This window comes from Rhinopithecus roxellana, chromosome 4 (genome assembly GCF_007565055.1).
Source record: "Rhinopithecus roxellana isolate Shanxi Qingling chromosome 4, ASM756505v1, whole genome shotgun sequence".
Taxonomy (NCBI): Eukaryota; Metazoa; Chordata; class Mammalia; order Primates; family Cercopithecidae; genus Rhinopithecus; species Rhinopithecus roxellana.
The window spans coordinates 28,822,880-28,848,952 of NC_044552.1; the positions used below are offsets into that span (position 1 = coordinate 28,822,880).

Below are 26,073 nucleotides of genomic sequence, written 5' to 3' on the forward strand. Positions count from 1 at the left end.
TCACTTAGCTCCCATCCCTCCCTACTGCACCCCCCCCCCAACCTCCTCCACCCCCTCGGCACATTCCTGCCTGACAGCTCTGGCTTGTACCTGCCTCACTGCTGTCCACCTTGTTTCAATCAAGTAGGGGGCAGGGAAGTGGACTGCTTGGCTGTACTTGTGAGGGGATGGGGGTTGGGAGTGATGGGAGGAAAGGGGCCGGGAGCCTCCCTCGGCTTATTGCTCCTTCTAAAGCACAGAGAGGCAGCTGAGGCCTTCCCTTGGGCCTCTGTGGTCTCCACTACCCTCAGAGTTTGGGACTCCTCCAGGCTTGTAACCTCGTTGCCATCCCCCACCTCCCTCCTAAACAGAGACCTGTGCTGTCAACAACGGGGGCTGTGACAGTAAGTGTCACGATGCAGCGACTGGTGTCCACTGCACCTGCCCTGTGGGCTTCATGCTGCAGCCAGACAGGAAGACATGCAAAGGTAAGGACTTTGAGAGGACAGAAGCAGAGTGACCTTTGGTAAGGGCCTGAGGTTGGAACCAGAGATAGGGTGCCTATTATGGAATAACACCTCCTCAACCTCCTTCTTATGAAGAACCCAGGACATAGCTAAGGGTTGTCTCCTATCTGCCCGTTCCATCTCGGTTCAAGGGACAGAGACGTCCAGCCAGTTCCTTAGTGCCCCCTTCCCCTACCCAACCTTGTTTCCCTACTCTCATTCCTATCCCCCATGGGTCCCTAACCCTCTTAGTTAATGGACATGCGATTCACATTTGCTCCTGGGTCTGGAAGGATATTTGAGCCCTGACTTTGTGTGTGCATGAGGTCACAGGTGTGTTCCATAACCTTCTTACCCCACAGTGGGCTCTGGGGAAACGATCTCTCCCCCTCGAAAGGCTGTATTGGTCAAAGGGAGAGTAGGATACTAGATAGGAGGACTGAAGCTGGAGCCTGGCTACTTGGGTTCAGATCCCAGCCCTGTCTCTTACTAGCTCTGTGATCCTGGGCAAGTCACTTAATGTCTCTGTGCCTCAGTTTTCCATAGTGCTCGCCTTATACTGTGTTGTGATTTAAAAAGTTGTTATATAAAAAGTACTTAGAATAGTGCTTGGCAAATGGAAACACTTTGTGTTAACTGTTATTACAGTATACTTATACAGTATAACTATACTGTTATTACAGTATAGTTACCCATATTATCCATTCTGTTTCCCTTCCTTTTAATTAGCCAGGTCTGAGGGAGAATGGGGGGAAAGGGAGGAGGAAAAAGGAAGGGTAGCCATACTGAAAATGATGATTCATTAGGTCCATATCCCCTGGTCACAAGGAGTGGGGACTAGGAGGACTGGGCTCGTTCTTTGTGTCTTTTGGCACAACAGCTGCTAGAGGAGGGGGGAGGCTAGGGCAGCAGGTCAGACAGCCAGAGTTGAGAGGTTTCCTGCTTGGAAGAACTGTTGACAGGTATGCTAAGAGTGAAGTGGAAGGCTGCCTCCCTGCCCCCTCCCCCAACCGGGGGTGAGTAGCCTGGGTCCTGTCTGCCACCAGCTTGGGGAACTTGACCTCAGGAAGGAAGCCATTCACCAGCCCCCCTTTCCCTTACTAGTGCTGAAAGCTGCCTCAGGCCTGAGTCTCTCCAGATCTCTCCCAGTTCAGCCCCCTGCCTGGCCCCCAGCCTTCCCCCATCAGCTACCCAGCCTCACTGGCTCTCCTGGAGGTCCTCCCTGCCTGGCCTCTTTCCCAGCTCCTCCTCTTCCCTAAAGGCTGCCCCTTTTCAGTGAGTCCCTTTTGACTCTCCACCTCTCCTTGCCCCGCACCCCCGCAACCACCCAACCTGAGAGACAGGAAAGAGATAACCCTACCCACCAGCCTTTCTGGGAATGGCCATCAGCTGGAGACTACGGGCTAGCCTGTTAGGTCAAATGCCCACCTGCCCCCTCCTCTAGGTAATTCCCTGAGGGCCTGATTCTAGTTTTGGTTCCAATTTGTCCCCTTATAAGAACACTCAATCCCAGAAGAGAGGGTGTTACTAATGGCCACAGATCTCCTGAACAGGGAAGAAACAGAGAGAGGAAAGACAGAGGGGGGGGGGGGGGAGAGAGAGAGAGAGGGAGAGAGAGAGGGAGAGAGAGAGAGAGAATGAGAATCAAGAAGAAGCAGGCCCAGGACTCCTTGATTTTTGCATGTCTCTTGTCAGTGAGGGAGGGACCTTTCTCCTTGTTTGTTCTCAGTCTTTGATAGTATCTTTTATCCTGTTTTGTCCTCTTTCTTCAGATATAGATGAGTGCCGCTTAAACAACGGGGGCTGTGACCACATTTGCCGCAACACAGTGGGCAGCTTCGAATGCAGTTGCAAGAAAGGCTATAAGCTTCTCATCAATGAGAGGAACTGCCAGGGTGAGCAGACTCAGGCAAAGGTGAAAGCCGTAGGAGAGGTTCTTATGGGAGAGCTTCAAGGAGGCCAGAGGACTAAAGTCTTAGAAACTCAATAGATATCATGCAGAGTCTCTACAGGCAGTGTCATCCTGCGAATTAGCAAATGGTACTCCCTCCTTCCCCTCAGCAGACCAGCTCCACATCAAAGCACTCAGCTTGGCAAGGACTGAGGGATGGATTTCACCCCAATTCATATCCTTGGCAGAGTAGGACGTACCTAACCACACATGGTGGGCCCTGACCTAAAGGCACCAGATCTTGCAGTTCCTAATTCCAAGGACTCCAATAGAGGGGGCAGAGAAGATAGATTGGCATTGTTAAATCACTGGTCCTAGAGCAAGGACGTGAATAGGGACTCTTCAGTTCAAGGGGGAGAGCCAAGGCCCCTCACTTGGGTCCTTCACCTGAGCAAGGGTCAAGTGCTCCAAGACAGATTCAGTGGCTTGAATCTTTGCTCTTCCAGATATAGACGAGTGTTCCTTTGATCGAACCTGTGACCACGTATGTGTCAACACACCAGGAAGCTTCCAGTGTCTCTGCCATCGTGGCTACCTGTTGTATGGTGTCACCCACTGTGGGGGTAAGCTAGTAAGCTTGCACCCCCAGCCACCCTGGCCCCTCACCTCTTCACCCTCCAACTGAACAGGTCCCTGTGTTGGCTTGTGGCTATAGACAATCCCTGGGTGCATGCACCATGTCTTCATCCATTGTGACAAAATAGGAGGAATTAAGACAGCTTTTGAAGAACTGGGAGACTGGGGAAACAGCATCCTGCCTCCAAAATTCCTATCTTCCATTCCTATAACTGTCCCTGAAACCCCACTCTCAGCTCCCAAATGACAGTCTCACTGGCTGGGAGGAGTGGAAGGCTTTAAAAAGCTTATCGGCTTGGCCCCTTCTCGGTCATTCCTTTGGGGACAGAGATAACGGAAGGAGGTTTGAGCTCTTCTCAAGCCAGTAGTCATCTTACAGTGCCTAGAATACCTTTTTAACTTTTTTAAATTGTAAGAATATTTAACATGAGATCTACCCTCTTAAGTTTATTTTTTTTTTGTTTTTTTTGTTTTGTTTTGTTTTTTTTCACAGAACAAAAAACCCCCCAGATTTATTTAGCTTCAACATTTTCCCTGATCTAAAGAGAAAGATGTCAAAAGATACCTAGGACATATACACAAGCACCCACCCCAGTGAACTCAGATAACCTGAAAGAAAAAAGGGCAAAGGTCTGTTCAATCGAGAAAATTATCTTCGTTTTTGAAAGATGTTTCCACGTCCCATTCCACGTCCTCTTCCTCTTGCAGCCACTTGGGCCTTGAGAATAGCAGCTTTTCCTCGGCCAGGCCCCCTGACCTTGGGGTTTTTATTTTTCATTGCTCTTAACATAGGTGCATTCTTCAGCATGTCAGGCAAAATCAGAAAGGGATTTTGCTGCCACGGCATGTACACCTGCTGCCAGCTGTGCCCACTCGGCCATCTCTGTATGTGACTGTGATGTTGGACATCTGGCAGTTTCATGTTTGTCCTCTGCTCAATGAGCTTCCTCCCCCGATATACCTCACCCGGTGCTTCGTCTCACAATGTCACACTGTTGGCCCTCAGCCTCATGCATGCACTTTAATATTGGCACACCAATAGACATCTTGGCAGGAAGAGAGTTCGGCTCTGGCCTACTTTTCATTCTCTTCGGTGCACGGAATCAAGGAATGGCGGGCCAGCCAGAATCCATATCTAAGTTATAAGTTAGCGGGGGAAAGCCGTGAGTCCAGCTACTAATCGGAGAAGGCTGGATGGGCCGAGCTTCGTGCCAGATCCGCCCTTGCACTCCACTGGGGACCTACTCCTCTCAAAAAAAAAAAAAAAAAAAAAAAAAAAAAAAAAAAAAAAAAAAAAAAAGTTTATAAGTGACACCACTATAGTATTGTTATCTATAGGCACATTGTTGTACAGTAGATCTCTCGAACTTACTCATCTTGCATAACGCAGGGTACCTGGAACTCTAACCAAAGGCCCTCACTCACTGCCCACTCTCTGGCTCTTCCTCAAACTCCATCGTTGTTTTTCTGTCTCCCTACTCCTTCCCCTAGATGTGGATGAATGCAGCATCAACCGGGGAGGTTGCCGCTTTGGCTGCATCAACACTGCTGGCAGCTACCAGTGTACCTGCCCAGCAGGCCAGGGCCGGCTGCACTGGAATGGCAAAGATTGCACAGGTGGGCAGTGCCCTCTGCTGACCAAAGATGACACTGCAGTTTCAGGGGCCAGTTGGGGTTCTAGAAAACCTACAGTATCATCTTGGGGAAAGGTGTGAGGTGTGAAAGAGTGGAGAATGTTGCCATTTTGAGTTAAAGACATGAAATTTGTAGTAAACAATCCCATCAACAGTCTCCATGGGTACAACAATAGTTATGCAAGTAGCTGATTCCTCCAAATTACCCAAATGAGGGAGAGGGTGGGAAAGGAATGTACTCATTTGCTCAGGCCTCTCTCCCCTTCCTAGAGCCACTGAAGTGTCAGGGCAGTCCTGGGGCCTCAAAAGCCATGCTCAGCTGCAACCGGTCTGGCAAGAAGGACACCTGTGCCCTGACCTGTCCGTCCATGGCCCGGTTTTTGCCAGGTACATGGGAGGAGGGTGCTGGAGAGCTTTGGAGGAGAAGAGGAAGGACTGGCCATTCAGGCAGCTCCTTCGTTCCCTTTGGATTCCTCCAGCCAGTGGGGGTTGGGAAGGCAGGTCAGAACTGTGACAGGCTCTTTCTCTCAGAGTCTGAGAATGGCTTCACGGTGAGCTGTGGGACCCCCAGCCCCAGGACTGCTCCAGCCCGAGCTGGCCACAATGGGAACAGCACGAACTCCAACCACTGCCATGGTGAGCACCAGCCCAGAAGCCCTGTTCCCACCCTACTCTCTTAACATTAATCCCTTATTTTTGTTCTTCATCAATCCCCTGGCCTTCCTTTCTCCTGGATCCTCTTTTTTGCCCTGTAATTCTCCACCCCTGCACCCTCACTCCCTCTGCCCTAACATCTGATCCCCTTGGCTTTCATAATCTCACTCCCCCAGCCAAGCCCCTGGCTTATTGCCCAGCTTCTCAACATCCCCCATGGCACCTCTGACCTCCATGGGCATCCCATACTGTGCTGAGTTTCTACCATCCCTCTAGAGGCTGCAGTGCTGTCCATTAAACAACGGGCCTCCTTCAAGATCAAGGATGCCAAATGCCGTTTGCACCTGCGAAACAAAGGCAAAACAGAGGAGGCTGGCAGAATCGCAGGGCCAGGTTTGGACTGGGGACCTCATTCCAATTGGCTGTCTGGCCACTAAACCCTCCTTACCCCTCAGCTCCTCTGATTAGTGAGATCTCTTTCAAAAACCCACCAGCACCCTGAACTCTAGGCAGAGCAGAGGAAAAAGCAGCTGTATGCATAGCACCCAAGGAAGTCCCACACTATTCCCCTCCACCAACTAATTAGGACCCTAGACTAAAACAGGATTGAGAGATAGTTACAGTTAAGAGATCTGGGGAGGTCTGTCTGGGCTGGGAATGAGAACTTTCCAGAGGATGTCCCTGGGGTTGACAAGGCATCTCTCCCAGGTGGTGCCCCCTGCTCTGAATGCCAGGTCACCTTCATCCACCTTAAGTGTGACTCCTCTCGGAAGGGCAAGGGCCGACGAGCCCGGACCCCTCCAGGCAAAGAGGTCACAAGGCTCACCCTGGAACTGGAGGCAGAGGTCAGAAGCGAAGAAACCACAGGTGGGACTGGGGGCACTGTTGGGAAGAGGACTGGAAGGGGAGGACAGAGGTGGGGAAACCACAGGCCTCAGCAGCAAAAAGAAGGGATGGAGCCTGTACTAGGGGCAGACCCTGCCTGGTGCCAAGCCTAAAAGCTAGTCCCTCTTACCATGCCCCTCTTAGCTCCCAGCTTTGCTCCCCTGCCCTCCTGCTCACAGCAACTCTTTCTCCTCCTCCCCAATACACATGGCCATCCACCACCAGCCAGTTGTGGGCTGCCCTGCCTCCGACAGCGAATGGAACGGCGGCTGAAAGGATCCCTGAAGATGCTCAGAAAGTCCATCAACCAGGACCGCTTCCTGCTGCGCCTGGCAGGCCTTGATTATGAGCTGGCCCACAAGCCGGGCCTGGTAGCCGGGGAGCGAGCAGAGCCGATGGAGTCCTGTAGGCCCGGGCAGCACCGTGCTGGGGCCAAGTGTGGTAAGGGAGCTTACTGGGGAGCAGGGATGTAGGAAAGACCCAGTTCGGGCCTGGCTCAGAGCAGGATCCTTTGTGGCCTCAGTTGCATTTCTCAAATTATGAGGCAGCCAGGATGCTCCCTTCCCTGGTCCCAGGCTGAAATCTAGAAGGATGCCAGGTGGGGCCGGCAATCCTCCTGCACACAGCTCTGACCCTCCTATCCCCCCAAGTAGGATTGTGTTTGTTCCCAGACAGAGACTCTCCCTGAATTTGGGGGTTGGGGGGAGTGGGGAGTCCCAGGCCTGGGTGGTGGGAATTGGGGGGATGGGTGGCTAGCGCGGCCGACTCTCCCTCAGTCAGCTGCCCGCAGGGAACGTATTACCACGGCCAGACGGAGCAGTGTGTGCCATGCCCAGCGGGCACCTTCCAGGAGAGAGAAGGGCAGCTCTCCTGCGACCTTTGCCCTGGGAGTGATGCCCACGGGCCTCTTGGAGCCACCAACGTCACCACGTGTGCAGGTGCCAGGGGAACAAACAATACAGAGTGGGGTAGGGTGGGCACTGGGACGCCCATGGGCATGGGATTTCCCAAAGGGCAGGCCCAGGCTCCAGGCCACTCTCTTAGTCAACATCCTGTTTGTACACCTTTGCCCTCTGAAATCGGGTGACCCCATGTGGATGACTCAGGACCATCCCCATCAGAGTTGGGCCATTGATTCATTGCAGGTCAGTGCCCACCTGGCCAACACTCTGTAGATGGGTTCAAGCCCTGTCAGCCATGCCCACGTGGCACCTACCAACCTGAAGCAGGACGGACCCTATGCTTCCCTTGTGGTGGGGGCCTCACCACCAAGCATGAAGGGGCCATTTCCTTCCAAGACTGTGACACCAAAGGTGAGTAAGCTACTCACCTCCGTGGGGGATGCCCCAACCCCAACTACTCCCAAAAAACTCTCCAGGTTCCCAGAGTGGACACTGACCCACCATTTTCTCCAAACCAGTAATAGGCCCAGCTACCTGACCAACCATACCATCCTGCTTCCAGGACCCACCCTGCCCCTCCACTAGTTCCAAGCTTGGGAACTGAGAAATAATTAACAGTCCCACTTACCCCTCTACTTTGGAGAACTGGTGGCATATTCTCCTCCATATCCCAAATGAGTTTCTATCTAGGTTTGGCACTGTGCTCAGCGTCTGAAAGAAAAGGATTGGCACTGTAGCCAACCACTCTGTAAACTCTGTTTTTCCATGGGCTTAAATTCTGGCATGACTGGGAAAGGTTGAGACCCTAGAAAGAACTTTGATGTATCTGATCTCCTGATTCTCCAAGATGAATGTATCCTGTCCATCCGATGCCCCATAACTCCCACCTGCCCACCATCTTGATTCCTGCCTTTCTCCCTTGCATGCAGTCCAGTGCTCCCCAGGGCACTACTATAACACCAGCATCCATCGCTGTATTCGCTGTGCCATGGGCTCCTATCAGCCCGACTTCCGTCAGAACTTCTGCACTCGCTGTCCAGGAAACACAAGCACAGACTTTGATGGCTCTACCAGTGTGGCCCAATGCAAGAGTACGTGGCAAGCCAGGCTGTGGAAAAGGGAGGAGAGAGGCCTGGGAGCAGTGGACATCTAAAGGAGGGGTGTGAAACCAACAGGGAGCAGGGCTGGGGTGTGGAGGGGCAGGAAAGCCCCACCTTCCACCTCTCCCCAACTCACTCATTCTCAAGGCCAGTTGCTAGGCTAGACCCTATAGCACCCTCTCCCTGGAGACAGGTAATGAGGAAGCAGAGACAGGTGAAGTGAGAAGAGAAGGTACTAAAAGGGCAGGAAGGAAGATGGACCCAGAGCTTGGAAAATAATGATGAACTAGGATGCAGGCTTCTCATAAATGTCTGACCTCTACTTCAGAACTCTTCAGTTCCCCCAGCGTACTTCCCCACTGACTTCCCTTCTCTTTCTTATTTTATCCATTGGGGCTTGGCTGCAGATCGTCAGTGTGGTGGGGAGCTGGGTGAGTTCACTGGCTATATTGAGTCCCCCAACTACCCGGGCAACTACCCAGCCGGTGTGGAGTGCATCTGGAACATCAACCCCCCACCCAAGCGCAAGATCCTTATCGTGGTACCCGAGATCTTCCTGCCATCTGAGGATGAGTGTGGGGACGTCCTCGTCATGAGAAAGAACTGTGGGTGGCTTGCAGAGCTGGGCCAGGGAAGGGCAGTCCAAATCTGGTTAAGGTGGAGAGACAGACAGACTGATACAGGAAGAAGTGGGGCAGTGAAGTCACGGATCTATGAGGGTGAAACAGTGAGACGCCTTTGGGAATAGAGAAGCTAACAAAGGAAAACAGCAATGATACATGTTTGGTAGAGAACAGAGTTAAGAAAGCTAGCAGTGGGGCTAGAACTCCAATGGTGTTACATGTGTCACTTTACTATCCTAGCATTTTTGCCATTCCATTCATTTAAATGTCAAATTTATTACACTATGTGAGCGCCCAGGTATCAAGGAGGAATTGTGGAATGAGTCCAGTGGGCAGTGGGAGAGGGTGTGGGGTAGGGTGTGTGTATGTGAAGGGGGAGCCTTTGTCAGAATGATTCTCTCTCTTGCCCCATACCCCCACCACCAGCTCTACAGCCCACGTTCTAGGAGGGCTTGGGTAGCCTGCCCTGCTGCTCTACTGACCTGCTGCTTTACTGACCTGCTGCTTGCCTTCCCAGCATCCCCATCCTCCATTACCACTTATGAGACCTGCCAGACCTACGAGCGCCCCATTGCCTTCACTGCCCGTTCCAGGAAGCTCTGGATCAACTTCAAGACAAGCGAGGCCAACAGCGCCCGTGGCTTCCAGATCCCCTATGTTACTTATGATGGTGAGCCAAGGAGGTGGGTGAGAAGGGGAGGTACATCAGTTTTGAGAGGGAACCAGGAGAACAGGAAGAGCTCCCACCCCTGAGGCCCACCCCTTGGTTGACTTTGCAGAGGACTATGAGCAGCTGGTAGAAGACATTGTGCGAGATGGCCGGCTCTATGCCTCTGAAAACCACCAGGAGATTTTAAAGGTGAGTGAATATTAACAATAATGATAGCTAACATTTAATGAGCATGTAACAAAACAATGTGCAGGCAATATGCTAAGTGCTTACATGAATATTCTCATTTGATAGACATAATAGCTCTATGAGGTAGGTGCTTTCTCCATTGCCTCCATTTCTCCATTTCTCATTACAGATGAGAAAACTGGGGCATAGAGAGTTAACGAACCTGCCCTATGGTAAAGCTGGGATTTGAGCCCAAACCCATCCGACTGCAGCGTAACCCACACTATATTACACCTTGGGGAAAACTTGGAAGAAAAAGGGAAAGTGAGGAGAAGAAATGTACCTACCTCTTCCAAGAGACATAGGGAAAATGAAGTATAGAAGGATACTTTTGCATAAGTCCCTTCCTTCCCTTATTCCCTCCCCAGGCCCCATTAAGCAGCAGCAGATCGGCTGGGCACTGTGGCTCACACCTGTAATCCCAGCACTTTGGGAGGCCAAGGCGGGTGGATCATATGAGGTCAGGAGTTTGAGACCAGCCTGGCCAACGTGATGAAACCTTGTCTCTACTAAAAATATAAAATTAGCCGGGTGCAGTGGCAGGCGCCTGTAATCCCAGCTACTCAGAAGGCTGAGGCAGGAGAATCGCTTGAACCCAGGAGGCAGAGGTTGCAGTGAGCCAAGATGGCGGCATCACACTCGGGCATAGGTGACAAGAGTGAGACTCTGTCTCAAAAAAACAAAAACAAAAAAAGCAGCAGATCTAGCACAGCTTTCTCAGAATCAATTTATATACAGACTTAACAAGGAAAATAAATACTTCCAACATTGAAGAATGAACTAGATGCCCTGGGTCGGTGAACCCCAATTTGAGAAAATCTTCCGTAAGAAACTATAGTCTGGCTGGGCCCGGTGGCTCATGCCTGTAATCCCAGCACTTTGGGAGGCCGAGGCGGGCGGATCACGAGGTCAGGAGATTGAGACCATCCTGGCTAACACGGTGAAACCCCATCTCTACTAAAAATACAAAAAATTAGCCGGGTGCCGTGGCGGCGCCTGTAGTCCCAGTTACACGGGAGGCTGAGGCAGGAGAATTGCTTGAACCTGGGAGGTGGAGCTTGCAGTGAGCCGAGATCGCCCCACTGCACTCCAGCCTGGGCAACAGAGCGAGACTCCGTCTCAAAGAAACTATAGTCTGACTGGACACGGTGGATCACGCCTGTAATCCCAGGCGGGTAGATCGCCTGAGGTCAGGAGTTCCAGACCAGCCTAGCCAACATAGTGAAACCCCATCTCTACTAAAAATACAAAAAATTAGCTGGGCGTGGTGGCGGGCACCTGTAATCCCAGCTACTCGGGACCCTGAGGCAGGAGAATCGCTTGGACCAGGGAGGCAGAGGTTGCAGTGAGCTGATATCATGCCATTGCACTCCAGCCTGGGCAGCAAGAGTTAGACTCAGTCTAAAAAAAAAAAAAAGAAAAAAGAAAAGAAAAGAAACTATAGTCACAGTCATAGCATTATCCTTCATAAATTATCATTGCAAAAAAGTATTAGCAAAATATTTTTATATTATCATCAAAATAAAAGCCTTGACAACAAAAATCGCCTAGAAATTGCAGACTTCAAAGAATATACTTTAAACAATACTTTTCAAACATTTTTAAAGCATCTGAACCCTCATTTCATTCAAATCAAATGTACTGTGGAATTCCAATACATAAAGCAGTACAGCTGTTCTGATTAAAGTGGGGTAAGAGGCTGAAACCCCTACTTCTTATTTGAAAAATCCACTGATGCCGTGGAACGAGCATCAGCCTAGGAGCCAGAAGATCTGAGTTTTAATGCACAGTGCCTGGCACCTAGTAGGCTCTCCACATACCATGCTGCTGTTGCAGACAGGGTGGTCAGGAAAGGTCTCTAAGGAGAAGAGACCCAAATGAGGTAAAAGGGCTCCCCATTAGATGAGGGAGGAGCATTCCAAGCTAAGGAGCATGGGAGCAATTTAGTGTGTTCAGAAATCTCAAGAAGGTTAGTGTGGCTCAACAGAGGGAGCAAGAGTGGAGGTAGAAAGCAAGACACAGATCACTTTCAGCCTATGGACCATGCAAGGGACTCAGCTTTACTCTGAGTGATAAAAGAAACCAGAGAAGACTTTCAAACAGGAAAAAGATGAACTAATTAAAAACACAAAAAGTCACTCTGGCTGCTGTGGGGAGAAGAGTCTGTGGAGGGACAAAGATAGAAACATGGAGACCAGTTAGGAGGCTACTACAGTACTCCAAGTCAGAGATGATGGTGGCTTGGGAAGATGATGAGAAGTGGTCAGACCCAGACATATTTTGAAGGTAGAGTGAATAGGATTTGCTATACTTGTAAGCAAGAAAGAGCATTCAAGGATGGCTCCAAGGATTGGGGCCTAAGCAACAGAAGGATGGAGCTGCCACTGACTCAGTTGTGGAATTCCAGAATAGGGACAGATGTTGGGAATGGGAATCCAGAGTTGCCCTCTGGATATATTCAGTGTAGGATGCCTAGTAGACATCAAGAAGGGCTGCTGAGTCATGGTGTTCCTCTTTCCCACCCCTGACGCTGAGGCTGACATTGATCCCTGCCATCCTTTGCAGGACAAGAAGCTCATCAAGGCCTTCTTTGAGGTGCTAGCCCACCCCCAGAACTACTTCAAGTACACAGAGAAACACAAGGAGATGCTGCCAAAATCCTTCATCAAGCTGCTCCGCTCCAAAGTTTCCAGCTTCCTGAGGCCCTACAAATAGTAATCCTAGGCTCAGAGACCCAATTTTTTAAGCCCCCAGACTCCTTAGCCCTCAGAGCCGGCAGCCCCCTACTCTCAGACAAGGAACTCTCTCCTCTCTTTTTGGAAGGAAAAAAAAAAACTATCACTACACAGACCAGGCACTCTCCCTTTATGTCTTTCTAGTTTCTTTTCTTTGTCTCTCTCTGCCTGCCTCTCTACTGTTTCCCCTTTTCTAACATGCTCCCTAGAAAAGCCATTCAGTACTGGCTCTAGTCCCCCTCAGAAGTAAAGAAACAGTACAGCGCCTTCCACTGCCCATTTTACCAGCTCACATTCCTGACCCCATAAGCTTGGAAGGGTGCTAAAGGCCCATGAAGGAAGTGGGTCTAGTGGGGAACGGGGAGGGGAAAGAAAGGCTTCTGCCATTATAGGGTTGTGCCTTGCTAGTCAGGAGCCAAAATGTCCCCTGGCTCTGCTCCCTAGGGTGATTCTAACAGCCCAGGGTCCTGCCAAAGAAGCCTTTGATTTACAGGCTTAATGCCAGCACCAGTCCTCTGGGGCACATGGTTTGAGCTCTGTACTTCCCACATGGCCAGCTTTCTTGTCTATATAGATCCTCTCTTTCTTTCCCCACATGTCTGCCTGGGGTCTACTCCATAAGGGTTTACAAATGGCCCACAACACCGAGTTAGTGGACACCGGCTAAATGAGGAAGAGCAGCAGGCATTGTCATGTTAAATGCCCCGCTGTAGCTCCCTGAGAGAAGGACTGTAGCTCTGCAGGACAGAAACCAGGTTTTAAAGCATTGCCAAAAAAAAGAAAACAGAAAGAAAAAAATGTATCATCTAAAGGACTAGACACAGAACAATTGGAAGTCAACTTCAAACACTAATCCCTTTTCTTACTTGTCTTCCCTGGCCCAGCCACCTCCTCGGCCCCATGTGATGCTCCCTGGGGGAGCCCTACTCCTCTTGCTACATGTTGTCCTTAAAGAAACATGGCTGTTGACCTGAAGCCAGCCTAGGCCTTGCCCTACAGTTGTTTTTCCCTTGTAGCCCCAGCTGGCTTGTGGGCTTCACCAAAGAGGACCCCACTCTGCAGCCAGCCTGGAGCCACCTACCTCTGGCCTCAGGCTGTGGGCAGCAAAAGGAATGTGTGTGCACTTGGCGAGCCTCCTGCCCACCCTGTCCACACCTAATAAGTGCAATCATTTTGAGTCTTTCTATGTTGTCTAGACGGAGGGGTTTTTGTTTTCTGGGTTTGTTTTTTGTTTTTGTTTCTTTTTCCTCTATTAGCAAAACCCTATTTATAGCTGCCCAAGAGAAAAGAGTGTATGTTTGGAGTGGAAGAAAATTGGTTTTGAATCTCATGAACCTTGAGTGCTGGAGCAGCTGATCTGTCTCTATGCCACCAACTGGCCACCTAGAGCCCTTGGCTGTGGTAATCCAGGGTAATTGTGCAGAGGCATCTAATGTGCAGGAAAGTAATTCTGGGGATTTGATGGCGCAGGAAGGAGAGAGACCTATGTTTGCTAAACCAATCCTGCTATCCCTATGCCTCTCCATGGAGTCAGCGTGGACCTCATGATTGTAGAGGCCAATGGAACTGGTCAGTGATTCTCTACCCCAAGTAGGGAAAACCTCCATCTTTTCCCTGTCTTCATCCTGTTATCCCCTGGTGTACACATGGAAGAGGACGAGGACATACCACCTGGGGATGGGCTGATTCAGGGTCCTGAGGCCAGAGACAAAGCTGTGGGAGCCAAGAATAAGACAGAAGGCATCAGATTATTTGCCTGGCTCTGGTCACTTCCCTCTTAAAGTTGACTTCAAGCTTAGCTTCCTCAACTACTGTTTTTCAAAACGAAGAAAGAATCAAATGGACGAAGAATCAAGTCCATGCCCAAGCCCAAAGCCTGCACACATTCTGCCCTTAATCCAACTGCTGCCTATAAAATTATTTTCTGTTTTCTCACCCTAGCTCCCCCAAAGCTGTAGTCCCAATCAATCAAAGGCTACCAACTGACTCCTCAGGTTCATTACTTTTTAAAATTTTTTTATTTTTTTTAACTCCCCTGGTAACTCACAGAACAGCTCAGGTTCATTTCTAGGTAACTGTCCTAGGCTACTGCTCCCCCAGGAGACTCAACACTAAATAAAGGAGTCTGACCCCCTACCCTCCCATCGGTAGCATTCATCAGCCAAAATGGCCATAGCAGTAGGTAGCCAATGACACAGCTAGATTCCCTGACAACCATTAGCCAACATCATGGCCCTTGTGGGTAGAGTGTCTGGCTACCTTTGTCTTTCTGGGTCAAGGAGGGCCACTGTAAAGATGCAAAATGGCTGCTTCCAAACACGGGAAATGGTCATTTAGTAGGAGTGTCTCTGTACTTCCCAGGAAGCACCATGAAAACTTCTTTAATCAACTCTGACTATCCTAATTCTCCACCAGAAGCTAGGATACCCTTTTTTTTTTTTTTTTTTTCGAGATGGAGTCTCGCTCTCTCGCCCAGGCTGGAGTGCAATGGTGCTCTCTTGGCCTCCTGCAACCTCTGTCTCCCAGACTGAAGCAATTCTGCCTCGGCCTCCCGAGTAGCTAGGATTACAGGTATGCGCCACCACGCCCAGATAATCTTTGTATTTTTAGTAGATATGGGGTTTCACCAGGTTGCCAGGCTAGTCTTGAACTCCTGACCTGAGGTGATCCACCCACCTCGGCCTCCCAAAGTGCTGGGATTACAGGCATGAACCACCGCGCCCAGCCTAGGATAACTTTCTGATTCCTCTCTGCCAGCCGTTTTGCATCTCTTGGAAAGCCAAACAGTGACCATGCTTCTCAACTTATGCCTTCAGGGTCTGGCTTCTCCTTTCTCCCTTCCTTTGCTGTGACACCATACATACAAATATACAAATACACATCCTCCAACCATTTATTCCATGGTTTATGAGACCTGCAAATGAGTTCCACAGTATGGAAGACATAGACCACTAGGCTTCTTAATTGATGTCAAGGCAGATCTTGGTGAGCAGGTAAAAACCTGCTATTGTCCACCAAGTTTAATTTAGGTCCTCCAAGTTGGAGGGTTCAGAACCCAGGCAAAGCTGCTGCTGAACCTATGGAGGAAGCTGGCCCTGGGACATCAAACTAGGGGTTAAGTGGACTGAATGAGGAGTCAATGCTCAGGGACGTTCTAGGTCTTTACAGGTCAGACAGAAGAGAGGTTTTTATCATTGGAGGGAAATGGAAAGATGGTATAAATAGGAACCCTTCATGAAGCAACCCAGAGGCCTCTCTGCAGGGTAGGGTGTGGGGCTACAGTACTGTGGGGCCTCCATTCATCTTAGTACAAAACCTCACTTGCTCTGAGCCTGGAAATGGGAGGGCTTCACGCACCAAGTGATGCATACCAGAAAGGCACTTATATCCTCAGCAACATGGCAGCTCCTCTTTACTTCTCTGCCTCCTTCTTTCTATATTATCAGGCCATGCCTATTCCTGCAACCTGAGACAACTCTTGGAGTCAGAAGAAAACTGACCAGATCCTGGATGTGAGCTGCCTGCCCCAGGCCTAGAAATCCCCAAAGGCTGGCACTGAGCTGTGACTGCTTTAACAGCCCCCAAGATTTGGTCAGTTTGAGGTAGTGGAGACTCAGATTTGTTGCTGAAAATTCAGTAACACAGTCCTGGTCTTTGGCCCTAGAGAAACTTTTTATATATGAGAAATGTTCTCTATATACATGTTTGAGGTGACTCTGGAATGGATTATGAGGTCATATCTCAAAATGTCAGAGAACGTTATAGAGCATTCAAACTTTTGTATTTGCTGTTTAACCTCAGTATTACAGCCACAAACAAGGAGTACCAAGACAAAGTATAACTGACCATAAGCAGAACATGTTAACTCTCCAGGTTTCTTTCTTAAGCACAGTAAGAGAAAAGTGGGAGCAAACAACACAAGGATATTTTAAGATTTGACCCGTCTAAAAAGTAGCACACCCTATCCTTGTGCCATTATTTGTACAGGGAAATATATGATTAGAAGGAATAGAACCCCCAATGGTCATCAGCTTTTTTAGACACCACAGGCTGTAGCAGTTTGAACAAACTGAAAACTTTATTCTTCTGTGTGACCTGAACTCAAGTTTCAGAATAATCATCGCCATGTGGGAGGCTTTTTGTTAAATGCAGAAGAAATCTCAAAATATTGTATTTATATCTGCCTTCCACTGCTGCCAATTTAGTAAGCATCTCCTACACAATCAACAATAAACAGCAAGTGATGCAGTTCATAGAGTATTTTGCACTTGGGGAAAAATATGTATCTGAATTGTAAAAAGAAATGTTTGGATTTTGTATGTCTTTTTTATTATTATTAAAATACTAAATGAAACTCCTCAGCCCAGCATCTTTTCCTCTATCTCAATAGCTTATCCTGGAGCCAGAAAAAGCCTTGAGGAGATAATGTCTTCTAAAATTTTTTGGCAACTCATCCCTAATGATTTTAAAATTTGAAAAGGCTTGTCTTTTGTCTATCCTTAAAAGCAGTATCAAGTATTATCTCCTGAGGGGGATCTAAGGAGTGGGGAAAATTTATTGTTCCTCTTCACCACAGTACAGTCCACAACAGCTGGCCAGCCCACAGGTGGTTCAGCACCTCCCTAGTCAGGATGTCCCACCTCTAGGAAAGTGCCAGCACTGAGGGTCACCCAGTGTCATTCTTTGTATGCAGTACACTCTTAGCCACCAAATAGTATTGTGACATACAGATCATTTAGTCACTACCACCATCACTACTCCTACAGGGCACAAGAAGACAATCTCCAATCTCTTTTATAAATGAACAGTCCCAATTTCTAGGCTCAGATATGATAGATAAAACTTAGCTGTCGCAATTATATAATTCCCTGACATGAAATTTTATTGGATTTAATATCTACATGATACAGCCATTTAAGAATATAACTTGAGGAACAAGGAAAAATCTACCTGATCAAAAAACATGTTGGGGTGGCCTATCAGAATCTTAAACTTACCCTTTAGCATCTATAATGAAGATATAGATGAAGTACCTTCATTCCATAATTACTGAGCTCCTATTATATGCCAGGTAGTGAGCACTTGCTCATCAACTCATTGACAATAGCCATGCTCAAGATCCACACTCCTCATGTAACTTTCTGATTATAATTGATCTTCCCAGTTAAGATTTCCCCAACAGGGGCAATAATCCAGTTCACTTGGTGGCTATAAGTATAAAAGAATGCACTAGCATTCTATTATGTACATTAACTTCCTATGAGTTTGATTTAATGTGACAAAACATGAACACCTTTGTGTGGACTGACCCAAAATCACACTTCCAGAACTGCAAAGCCAAGGACTGTATCCCTGACCTTCACACTATACGAACTTGGAGCCATTCTCTTTGACTTCTCTCATAACTCACTTCTATTCCAAGAACAAGTCTTCCTCCTTACTTCCTAGGACATTTGCTTTGGTGTCTCAAAATAATGGATAGTCAGGGACACTGGAGTTTCGATATTCCTATATTAAGAAGTCTTCCAAGTGGGGTAAATGAAGATATTCCTAGGGTATGTGAAGACTGCAAGGAATACCCAGGCAATAGCCTCAAATCAGTCTGAGGAGAGTTTTAAAGGAATAAAGTTCCAGATCTTCTCTTCCCTAGAAAATATTTTCTAAAACCAGGCCAGGTGCACTGGCTCACACCTGTAATCCCAGCACTTTGGGAGGCTGTGGTGGGCGGATCATCTGAGGTAAGAGTTCGAGACCAGCCTGGCCAACATAGTGAAACCCCGTCTTTACTAAAAATACAAAAATTAACCGGGTGTGGTGGTGCACACCTGTAATCACAGCTACCCAGGAGGCTGAGGCAGGAGAATCACTTAAACCTAGGAAGGGGAGGTTGCAGTGAGCTGAATTGGGCCACTGCACTCCAGCCTGAGTAACAGAGCAAGACTCCATCTCAGGAAAAAAAAAAAAAAAAAAAAGATAGCTGGGTGTGGTGGCAGGCACCTGTAATCCCAGCTACTTGGCAGACTGAGGCATGAGAATTGCTTGAACCCAGAAGGCAGAGGTGGCAGTAAGCCAAGGTCGTGCCACTGTACTCCAGCCTGGGCAACAGGAGCGAAACTTCATCTCAAAAAAAGAAAAGGCCAGGCACGGTGGCTCACGCCTGTAATCCTCGCACTTTGGGAGGCCGAGGCAGGCAGATCACGAGGTCAGGAGTTTGAGACCAGAATGACCAACATGGTGAAACCCCATCTCTACTAAAAATACAAAAATTAGCCGGGCGTGGTGGCTACTCAGCTACTCAGGAGGCTGAGGCAGGAAAATCGCTTAAACCTGGGAGGCGAAGGTTACAGTGAGCTGAGATCGGGCCACTGCACTCCAGCCTGGGTGACAGAGCAAGACTCCGTCTCAAAAAAAAAAAAAATCTAAAACCAACCCGTTTGGGAGCCAGCTGACATATTCATGCACATTCTCCATTCTACCACTGCCCCCACTTTCACTATAGTCCTTGTCTTACTTTACAAAAGAAGTAATATCTCTCCCCTACACTGAATTTTGATGCATGGTCCAGGGTGTAAAAACCTGGGGAGCTGGGAGGGAGCAATTATTTTCCACTTCATATCAAAATATTCCCATTGTAATCAGTTTTCCTATTTTATCTTATAAAATGTTTATTATTTTCTACCTCCTAGTAAAAAATGAAATTGCCAGCTGCTCAATTCATTATTTCTCAGCAAATATAGCTTTCCTTTCTAAAAAATACAGAAGAAAAAAATTTGTGTAACAAGATTATTAGTTATTTCTGATTTTTAGACATGATTCTCATTTAATTATTCCCAAAAGCTGAACAACAAGAGTTTGATGACAGCAGGCACACACATTTACTAAGGGAATATATGCCTCCTATATGACTTCTCAAAACTGATGGATTTAACTATACATTATACAGCATTATTCCTAATTATATGACAAACAGTACTATCTCATTTTTACCATTTACTATGTTAATAGTAGGTCTAAATAATTTTAGTCTTGACTGGTTTATTAGTGGTCCATTTTATAAGCTATAATCAGTTATTTCCTAGTAATTTTTATAATATTCCTCAAAATGAATGTTAACATATTTATTTGAATGGAAGAATAAAGTCAGACAATTTTCTAACAGAAAGTAGGTCTGATTTGGCTGATTGGTTTGAAATGAAAACTGGCTTTGCCAATTCCACAAATGGCAGTTGTTTTCTATACAGTGAATGAGCTGAATCTGCATTTCAGTTTAATAAAAAGCTCTTGAAAACATGTAATAATTAAAGAATTTTATCAAAAAATATTGTGTTGGCAAAGAAGTATGGAAATCAATATCTGATTAACAAAGTGTCTCTGAGTGTAAAGGTCACAGATAATTAATAATCATGTTTAATAAAACTGAAACTGAGACTCTAAATCCTTTTGGAAGTTCAATGGTTTCTAATCCTTTGCTTTTAACAAAATTAAAAGACTCTATTTGATAGTATTTGACAATATTAATAGATCACTCTGTGATTGTCGGCATATAATTTAGAAGTTCAAAGACTCAAAGAATATCATTGTAACAAATCTCTTCCTTTCCCAGTTGTGGAAACAAGGTTTCTCAATGCTCATGTCTATAAAAATAAAAAACAGGTAAAGGATTGATGTTGCACCTTATCTCCTTCTACCATTAGGTAATATTAATCCATGAATACCTGAACTAACTGGGGAGAAACACCATATTTCTCATTAAAAGATGCAGTTTCAATAAAAATTGTACTTTTTAGGTTTCACAAGTCATAAAAACGTTAAAAATATTTAGGAAAATTTAGTAAATATTTAGTAACATTTAGTAAAAAAAAGTTTAGTAAATTATATACTAATAATTACAGGAAGTGAATGGAATTAGAAGTTTAAGGAGAAAGAGAACCGTATGAAATTTCTGTTGAAGCGCTTGTTCATATATTTTTAAGTGGATGATGGTAGGCATTAGATTTTTACGGTACTTGGAATCCACCGGATACTTTTTTTTTTATTGAGACAGAGTCTTGCTCTGTCACCCAGGCTAGAGTACAATCTCAGCTCACTGCAACCTCCACGCCCCAGGTTCAAGTGATTCTCAGCCTCAGCCTCTCGAGTAGCTAGGACTACAGGCACACAACACCATGCCCAGCTAATTTTTGTATTTTTAGTAGAGACGGGGTTTCACCATCTTGGCCAGGCTGGTTTCGAACTCCTGACCTCGGGACCCACAATATATATATATTGCTATGGAAAAAGGGTGGTTCGAAAGGGACAAACTCAGGTACAGCCTGAGTTCTATTCCCTCCTGTATTTCTAACCCTCAATTCATATTAGAGGAGCTACTTAATCCTCTCTCTGTATCTATAAGGTATTTTCTTTTTCTTTTTCTTTTTCTTTTTTTTTTTTGAGACGGAGTCTCACACTGTTGCCCGTGCTGGAGTGCAATGTGCGATCTCGGCTCACTGCAACCTCGGCCTCCCAGGTTCAAGCAATTCTCCTGCCTCAGCCTCCCAAGTAGCTGGGATTACAGACGCCCGCCACCACGCCCAGCTAACTTTTTGTATTTTTTGTATTTTTAGTAGAGAGGGTTTCACTATGTTGGCCAGGCTGGTCTCGAGCTCCTGACCTCGTGATCCGCCCGCCTCAGCCTCCCAAAGTGCTGGGATTACAGGCGTGAGCCACCGCGCCCGGCCTGTAAGTTATTTTCTATGGTAAATAACTTGTCAAACTTCCACCAAAAAGGAATGGAAAGAGGGCAGCATAGTGGCCAGGCAGTTTATTTCCACACTAGGAGATATAGAAGGGATTAATTCTAATCACAGGAATTCTAACCATCAGTTGCCACTCACTGGCCTACCTAAACTTAACTCTGGTCCCAGCCAGAACAAATCAGATCAGGAAGAAGGGATGTCTAAGACTTAAAGTGGGGCTTTCGAGTTAAGTTCTTCAGGCAGGAGAGGAAAAGGACGCCCTTGTCTACAAAGACATCTTTAGCTACCACAAGCCCCAAACCCCGTACTTTGTAACTGTGTCTAGTTTACGTCCTTTAAAAATTATTCTTATTAAGTTAAATTGTTTTCGGGGCGGGGAAGATACAAAAGAAACCAGTTGAAGTCTGAAAGGATAGAGAGGGGAAAGTTTCTCACCTCATTCCTCCAGGCACCCAGTTCCTCTCCTAAAAGGCAATCTTTACCAGTTCCTTCTCTAACGCCCCTCCTTTTAATTTGATTTTTTACTGAAAGCTCGCTCCCTTTTAATTTTCCCTCAGGTTTCTGAAAATTTCCCAATCGCAGCCCCTCCTAGCAGGGAAATAGTAAAGGGGCTTGGTTTTTATGTTCACCTCAAAGCAAGCCTACAAAAGGGAGTAGGCGGTTTCGAGCCTGACGGTGGGGCTGACGGGGGAAAGAGAGAGAACCTGAGAGGACCGCCAGGGCGCCCTCCCTGAGGCGGCGAGTCCCTCACCGCCCCTCTATATCGTCCTTTTCAATAAGGAGCTCTTAATACCTGCAACTGCTTCCTTCAAGGGGTGGCTCGAAGATCAGTAGGCAAGGCCTGCGGACTGCGCACCTTAAAGCGCTTCGGGACCGTAAGACAGTGAGTGCTGAGCGCGCGGCCGGGAAGAAGCCTGGGGGCTCTGAGCTCGGAGGACAGAGACGGAAGCCCCGGCCTGCGTCCCTCACAACCTGCGCCTCCTGTCCTCCCGCGCTACTCCCGAAGCGCACCTTCTCGCCCGCAGGCCGCGGAAGTGACAGCGCAGAGCCCTTGGGGCCTCCGCCACCTCCTCACGCTTCAGGTGGACCGAATCCTTGGAAGGGACAGGTAGAGATTCCCGATTGCTATAGCGACGACCTGGCTCCGAGCCGCGCCCGGGCCCTGACCCGGGCGTCGTGACGTCAGCACGCCTTCCCTGGGCGCTCAGCCTCTCTGGCCATGCGTCACCCCGGCCTGGGAGAGGGGCCGGGCTCCGAGGAGCTCGGTTCAGATCTCGGCGACCTGGGCTCCAGGAGCCCCGGAACCAGGATAAGTTGGATGGCTGCCGCGGCGAAGCGGGGGGCGGGGTGGAGCGTGCCCGGTATTTTCTATACGGGTTCCGGGGCCCGGTAGAGGCGCGCCAAGAGGAGAGGAAAGTGCGGCGGCCCTGGAACCTGGATATCGCGCGAGGCAAGCTGCGCGCGGGCGGGCGGGCTATGGCGCAGGCGGGTTGTGGGGCCGGCGCTGGTGGCGGGGCCCGGTGCATGGCGGTCTGTCGGCGGAGTTGCCCTCGGGGGCTGTCAGGTTGGTGGCTGCGGGAAGAATGGGTCCACCATGCCCAGGGCGGGAGGCCGGGCGGGCGCAGGGCCCCGGGAAGGTCCCGAGCCCGGCGTGCCCACCTCCCTCCGGCCTTAGCAGGGCGGCCTGGCCGCTGGACCGCGGCCGGGCCCTCTTCCCCACCCAGGGTCCCTGCCCCTCTTTTCCGCCCTGCGGCTCCTCCCCCGTGACTCCCAAACCCCACCCCGTGACGGCGCCCGCCTCCACCGCTGTGACCCCACGCCCCACCCACTGACCCCAAGACCTCACCAGGTAACCGTTGGTTATTATTCATTGGCAGCTAACCCAAGAATTTCCCCAGCACTTCTCAGAGACCCACCAACCACTGACTCCCTCGGTTTTAATCCGATAACTCACATGACCCTAAGATCCCCACACTCCTCCTTAGTGACCCCCAAACCTGGGTGACCCTCCTGGCCCAGTAACCCTACGATTCTACCCTGTCTTCCCCACAAACTCGGTGACTCCCCTCAAAACTGTGCTGGCAACTCCTAAGCCCTACTCCAATAGTTTTCCACCCACTCATCTTCTACACAGCCCTCAGTATCCTTGCCCTGTAGCCCTGTGACCCTTATTCCACGTCTGCCTTTATCCTAAAATCACCCCCACTGGCATCTCTCTCTGTGCTCCCAGCCCTTCAGTGTCAATCAGCACATGACTTACAAGCGTCCAGCACCTTTCTGGTGCTGAGGAGGATATAGAGATTAATATGAAGTAGTAATAATTGGAGGCATCAGAGAATTCGGGATCAGTCTAGAGCCAGTCCAGTGTGTGGTCCCAACTCTGTCACTGCTGTGCTTTAGGAACCTGGGAGAAGTCCCCTCCTCAGTCTGGACCTTAGTTTCTCAAAATGACTGTGATGAGGTTGGGTTAGATGATCTTTTGAGTTTCCTTCCATCTGTGAAATTGTGAAATTCTGCAATTCTCAGTCAAGATAATAATTTTTTGCAATCATTTTTGTACCCCACCCTGGAAGTTTCCTCTTGTAACCCCACCCCAGGATCTGCTTGCATCATGAACCTTACTCCCTCATTCCCAGATCACCCTCTTCACTCTTAATAGTGCATACCCATTTCCCTTGATCAGGCTCCATCAGTTAACATGTTTGCAAAGCAGCAGAACAGAGTGCTTCATTTGGGGGTATTGAGTTCATAACAAACCTAGGTTCCAGTCTGATTCTGGCTCTCCAGCTATGGGACTTGGGGTATATTATTTAGCCTGTCTTAACTTCAGTCCCCACCTCTGCTAAGGAAGGAAAATAGTGGTGCCTGACATAACACATGTAAAGCACCAGGCACCATGCCTGGCACATGGGAACTCAGCATGCCACTGTTGTTAGAAATGAGAAGCTCCTATGGATCTTACTCTGTCCTGAGTGCTAGGGATTCAACAGACTGAACATGTGGCCCAAAACTTGCATTATATTGCTACTATTGACATTTTGGAATCCGTATCTTCTCATCTCTGCTGTAGCCTCACTTCTGTGGTTCTTAACCCTGATTTTTGCCTCAATAACGATTGGCTTGCTGAATACCTACTGTGTGCCAAGCTCTGGATATGTAAGTTAAATTTACCTCTCAACAGCCCCAAGAGTTAATTATTATTGTATCTACCATTTTCCCTTCCCATTTTTTTGTTTGGTTGGTTGGTTGGTTTTAGAGAAATGAACCAGAAACTCACATAGCTAAGTAGCAGAGCTAAGATTTGAGCCCACAGTTTAAAAAAAAACAGAACAAAACAAAACCCTACTCCATTGCCTGTCTTTCCCCCAAACTTACTCAACCTCAGCTCCTTGTTCCTTATTTTCTAGTAATTCCTAAATCCAACATCAGCTCATTCCTTGATCCCCAAGGTTTCTGGTCTTGAGCTCCTAGCCTCAAGCGATCCTCCCACCTTAGCCTCTCAAGTAGTTGAGATTATAGGCATGAGCCACCGATACTGGCCCTGACCCCCAAGGTTTCTATTACCCTTTGCCACATAAGTTGGTGACTTTCTCATCCTACTGTTCATAACTTTTGATCTCATATACCCTTGAAACCCCTGCACCTTGTAGGGAAGGGAAAATATCTTTTTAGGTTCATGGCTTAGGCCCCTATAACAAAAGAAAGATTTAACGAGAAGATTATACACATTTATTTAATGTAAGTTTTATGTGACAGGAGCCTTCATAAGGAAATGAAGACCCTTGTGTATTTTTATACTAGATTTGATGAAGAGTGGATAGTTGTGGAAAAAAATGCAAAAAGGGTAATATCAAATAGTAATAAACTGGGAGAAACTTAGCAAGGCCTGTTTGTTCAGACTCTTCTCTGTGTCCCTGTGTCTTCACAGATAAGGGTACTCCTTTCCTCTGAGTACAGGGAGGGCACCTCTCTACGAGGGTATTATGACCTGCTTCAGGGGAAAGTCAGAAAAATCCTTCCTAGGTTTTGTGATCTGCTTCAGGGAAGAAGAGCCTTGGAGAAAGTGAGAGGGACCTTCCTACTGCCATTTTCTCAAGTTGCCCTATTTTGGAGTAGTGTGTTGAACCCAGTCAACTTCTCTCTTCATCCTTTGCCCAAATATCTCTTGTTCTATGAATCTTTGATGCTCCCAGCCCTTACCCCATGAGCTCACTCACCGTACAGTGTCTGCCACCTCATTGGCACTTTACCCCAAATCCTTTCATCTTGTTAAGTCCCTTAGCCCCAGGAATCCACGTGTCTGTATGCTCTAAAACCCTCTAGTCCAGTAGTCTTTCATCCTATTTTTAGTCTCAGTGTTCTACTCCCACCACCCCACCTTCTGCCATCCTCAGCCACATTCTGTGACCTGAAACCTTCATATAATTCGTACTTCATTTAGTGACCTCTTGATGCGACTAGCTTCAATGGAATCAGCCCCTTCCATCCCAGCATGAACCAATCCTGTATAACTTGCACACCCTCCCATTCTAAGGCCTCTCCTCTCATACCCCTGCCCAGTATCCTGTGAGATCCTGCCTCTCAGATTCCTCCCTCAGTGATCACCTTTTCAAACCTGGATTGTCTTTCACCCTTCCACAGGGCCTTCCCCTTCCTGCCTTCCTCTTATTTGTCCCCTCAGCCATCCTCACCTCACCCATCTTGATAACCGATTACAATATAAATCTCCCTTCCATCTCAGCTCTGCTCCTTTCTTCCTCCACTCTCTTGTGTATCTAACTCCAGGGCCATGCCTATGCCCCTGCTGCTTTCAGCTCTGCTTCCTTCATATGCTGCACTGTCCCACCAAACTTCATCAGTCTCTTTGGTTTATCCAGAGAACTACACTCTTCTCT

The 26,073-nt window shown here is 48.1% G+C and overlaps 3 protein-coding genes and 1 long non-coding RNA gene across 12 annotated transcripts in view; 2 read left to right on the forward strand and 2 right to left on the reverse strand.

The window, feature by feature from the left end:
- SCUBE3 (signal peptide, CUB domain and EGF like domain containing 3) overlaps nt 1–16,804 on the forward strand; it is a 63,199-nt gene extending 46,395 nt beyond the window's left edge. For all 4 annotated transcript variants that reach the window (XM_010389637.2, XM_030928176.1, XM_030928175.1 and 1 more), the window contains 16 exons: nt 351–467; nt 2,258–2,380; nt 2,883–2,999; nt 4,504–4,629; nt 4,917–5,033; nt 5,178–5,282; nt 5,577–5,693; nt 6,009–6,167; nt 6,411–6,626; nt 6,962–7,123; nt 7,331–7,498; nt 8,017–8,178; nt 8,595–8,792; nt 9,328–9,480; nt 9,590–9,669; nt 12,274–16,804. In XM_010389637.2, the coding sequence (XP_010387939.1) occupies nt 351–467; nt 2,258–2,380; nt 2,883–2,999; nt 4,504–4,629; nt 4,917–5,033; nt 5,178–5,282; nt 5,577–5,693; nt 6,009–6,167; nt 6,411–6,626; nt 6,962–7,123; nt 7,331–7,498; nt 8,017–8,178; nt 8,595–8,792; nt 9,328–9,480; nt 9,590–9,669; nt 12,274–12,423 (2,270 nt within the window). In that variant the 3' untranslated portion in view covers nt 12,424–16,804. The remainder of the gene's footprint in view (nt 1–350; nt 468–2,257; nt 2,381–2,882; nt 3,000–4,503; nt 4,630–4,916; nt 5,034–5,177; nt 5,283–5,576; nt 5,694–6,008; nt 6,168–6,410; nt 6,627–6,961; nt 7,124–7,330; nt 7,499–8,016; nt 8,179–8,594; nt 8,793–9,327; nt 9,481–9,589; nt 9,670–12,273) is intronic.
- Nucleotides 3,503–4,058, reverse strand: LOC104682851 (small nuclear ribonucleoprotein Sm D3). The gene is given in 4 exon segments (XM_010389634.2): nt 3,503–3,877; nt 3,880–3,930; nt 3,932–4,003; nt 4,005–4,058. Coding segments are annotated over 4 exon segments (393 nt in total). The 3' UTR covers nt 3,503–3,661.
- On the reverse strand, nt 5,015–22,360 carry LOC115896813. Its single transcript, XR_004056697.1, has 3 exons — nt 21,972–22,360; nt 7,716–7,798; nt 5,015–5,644 (listed from the first exon to the last, which is right to left on the reverse strand). It is a non-coding gene; the product is annotated as an uncharacterized LOC115896813 (long non-coding RNA).
- Nucleotides 22,361–22,375: 15 nt separating this feature from the next.
- ZNF76 (zinc finger protein 76) overlaps nt 22,376–26,073 on the forward strand; it is a 37,095-nt gene continuing 33,397 nt past the window's right edge. For 3 of the 6 annotated variants that reach the window (XM_010389639.2, XM_030928183.1, XM_030928182.1), the window contains exon 1: nt 22,376–22,628. The gene's annotated coding sequence lies outside the window, so the exon portion shown is untranslated. Of the gene's footprint in view, nt 22,743–26,073 lie in introns of all 6 variants that reach the window. The other 3 variants (XM_010389641.2, XM_010389644.2, XM_010389638.1) reach the window with 2 other exon arrangements.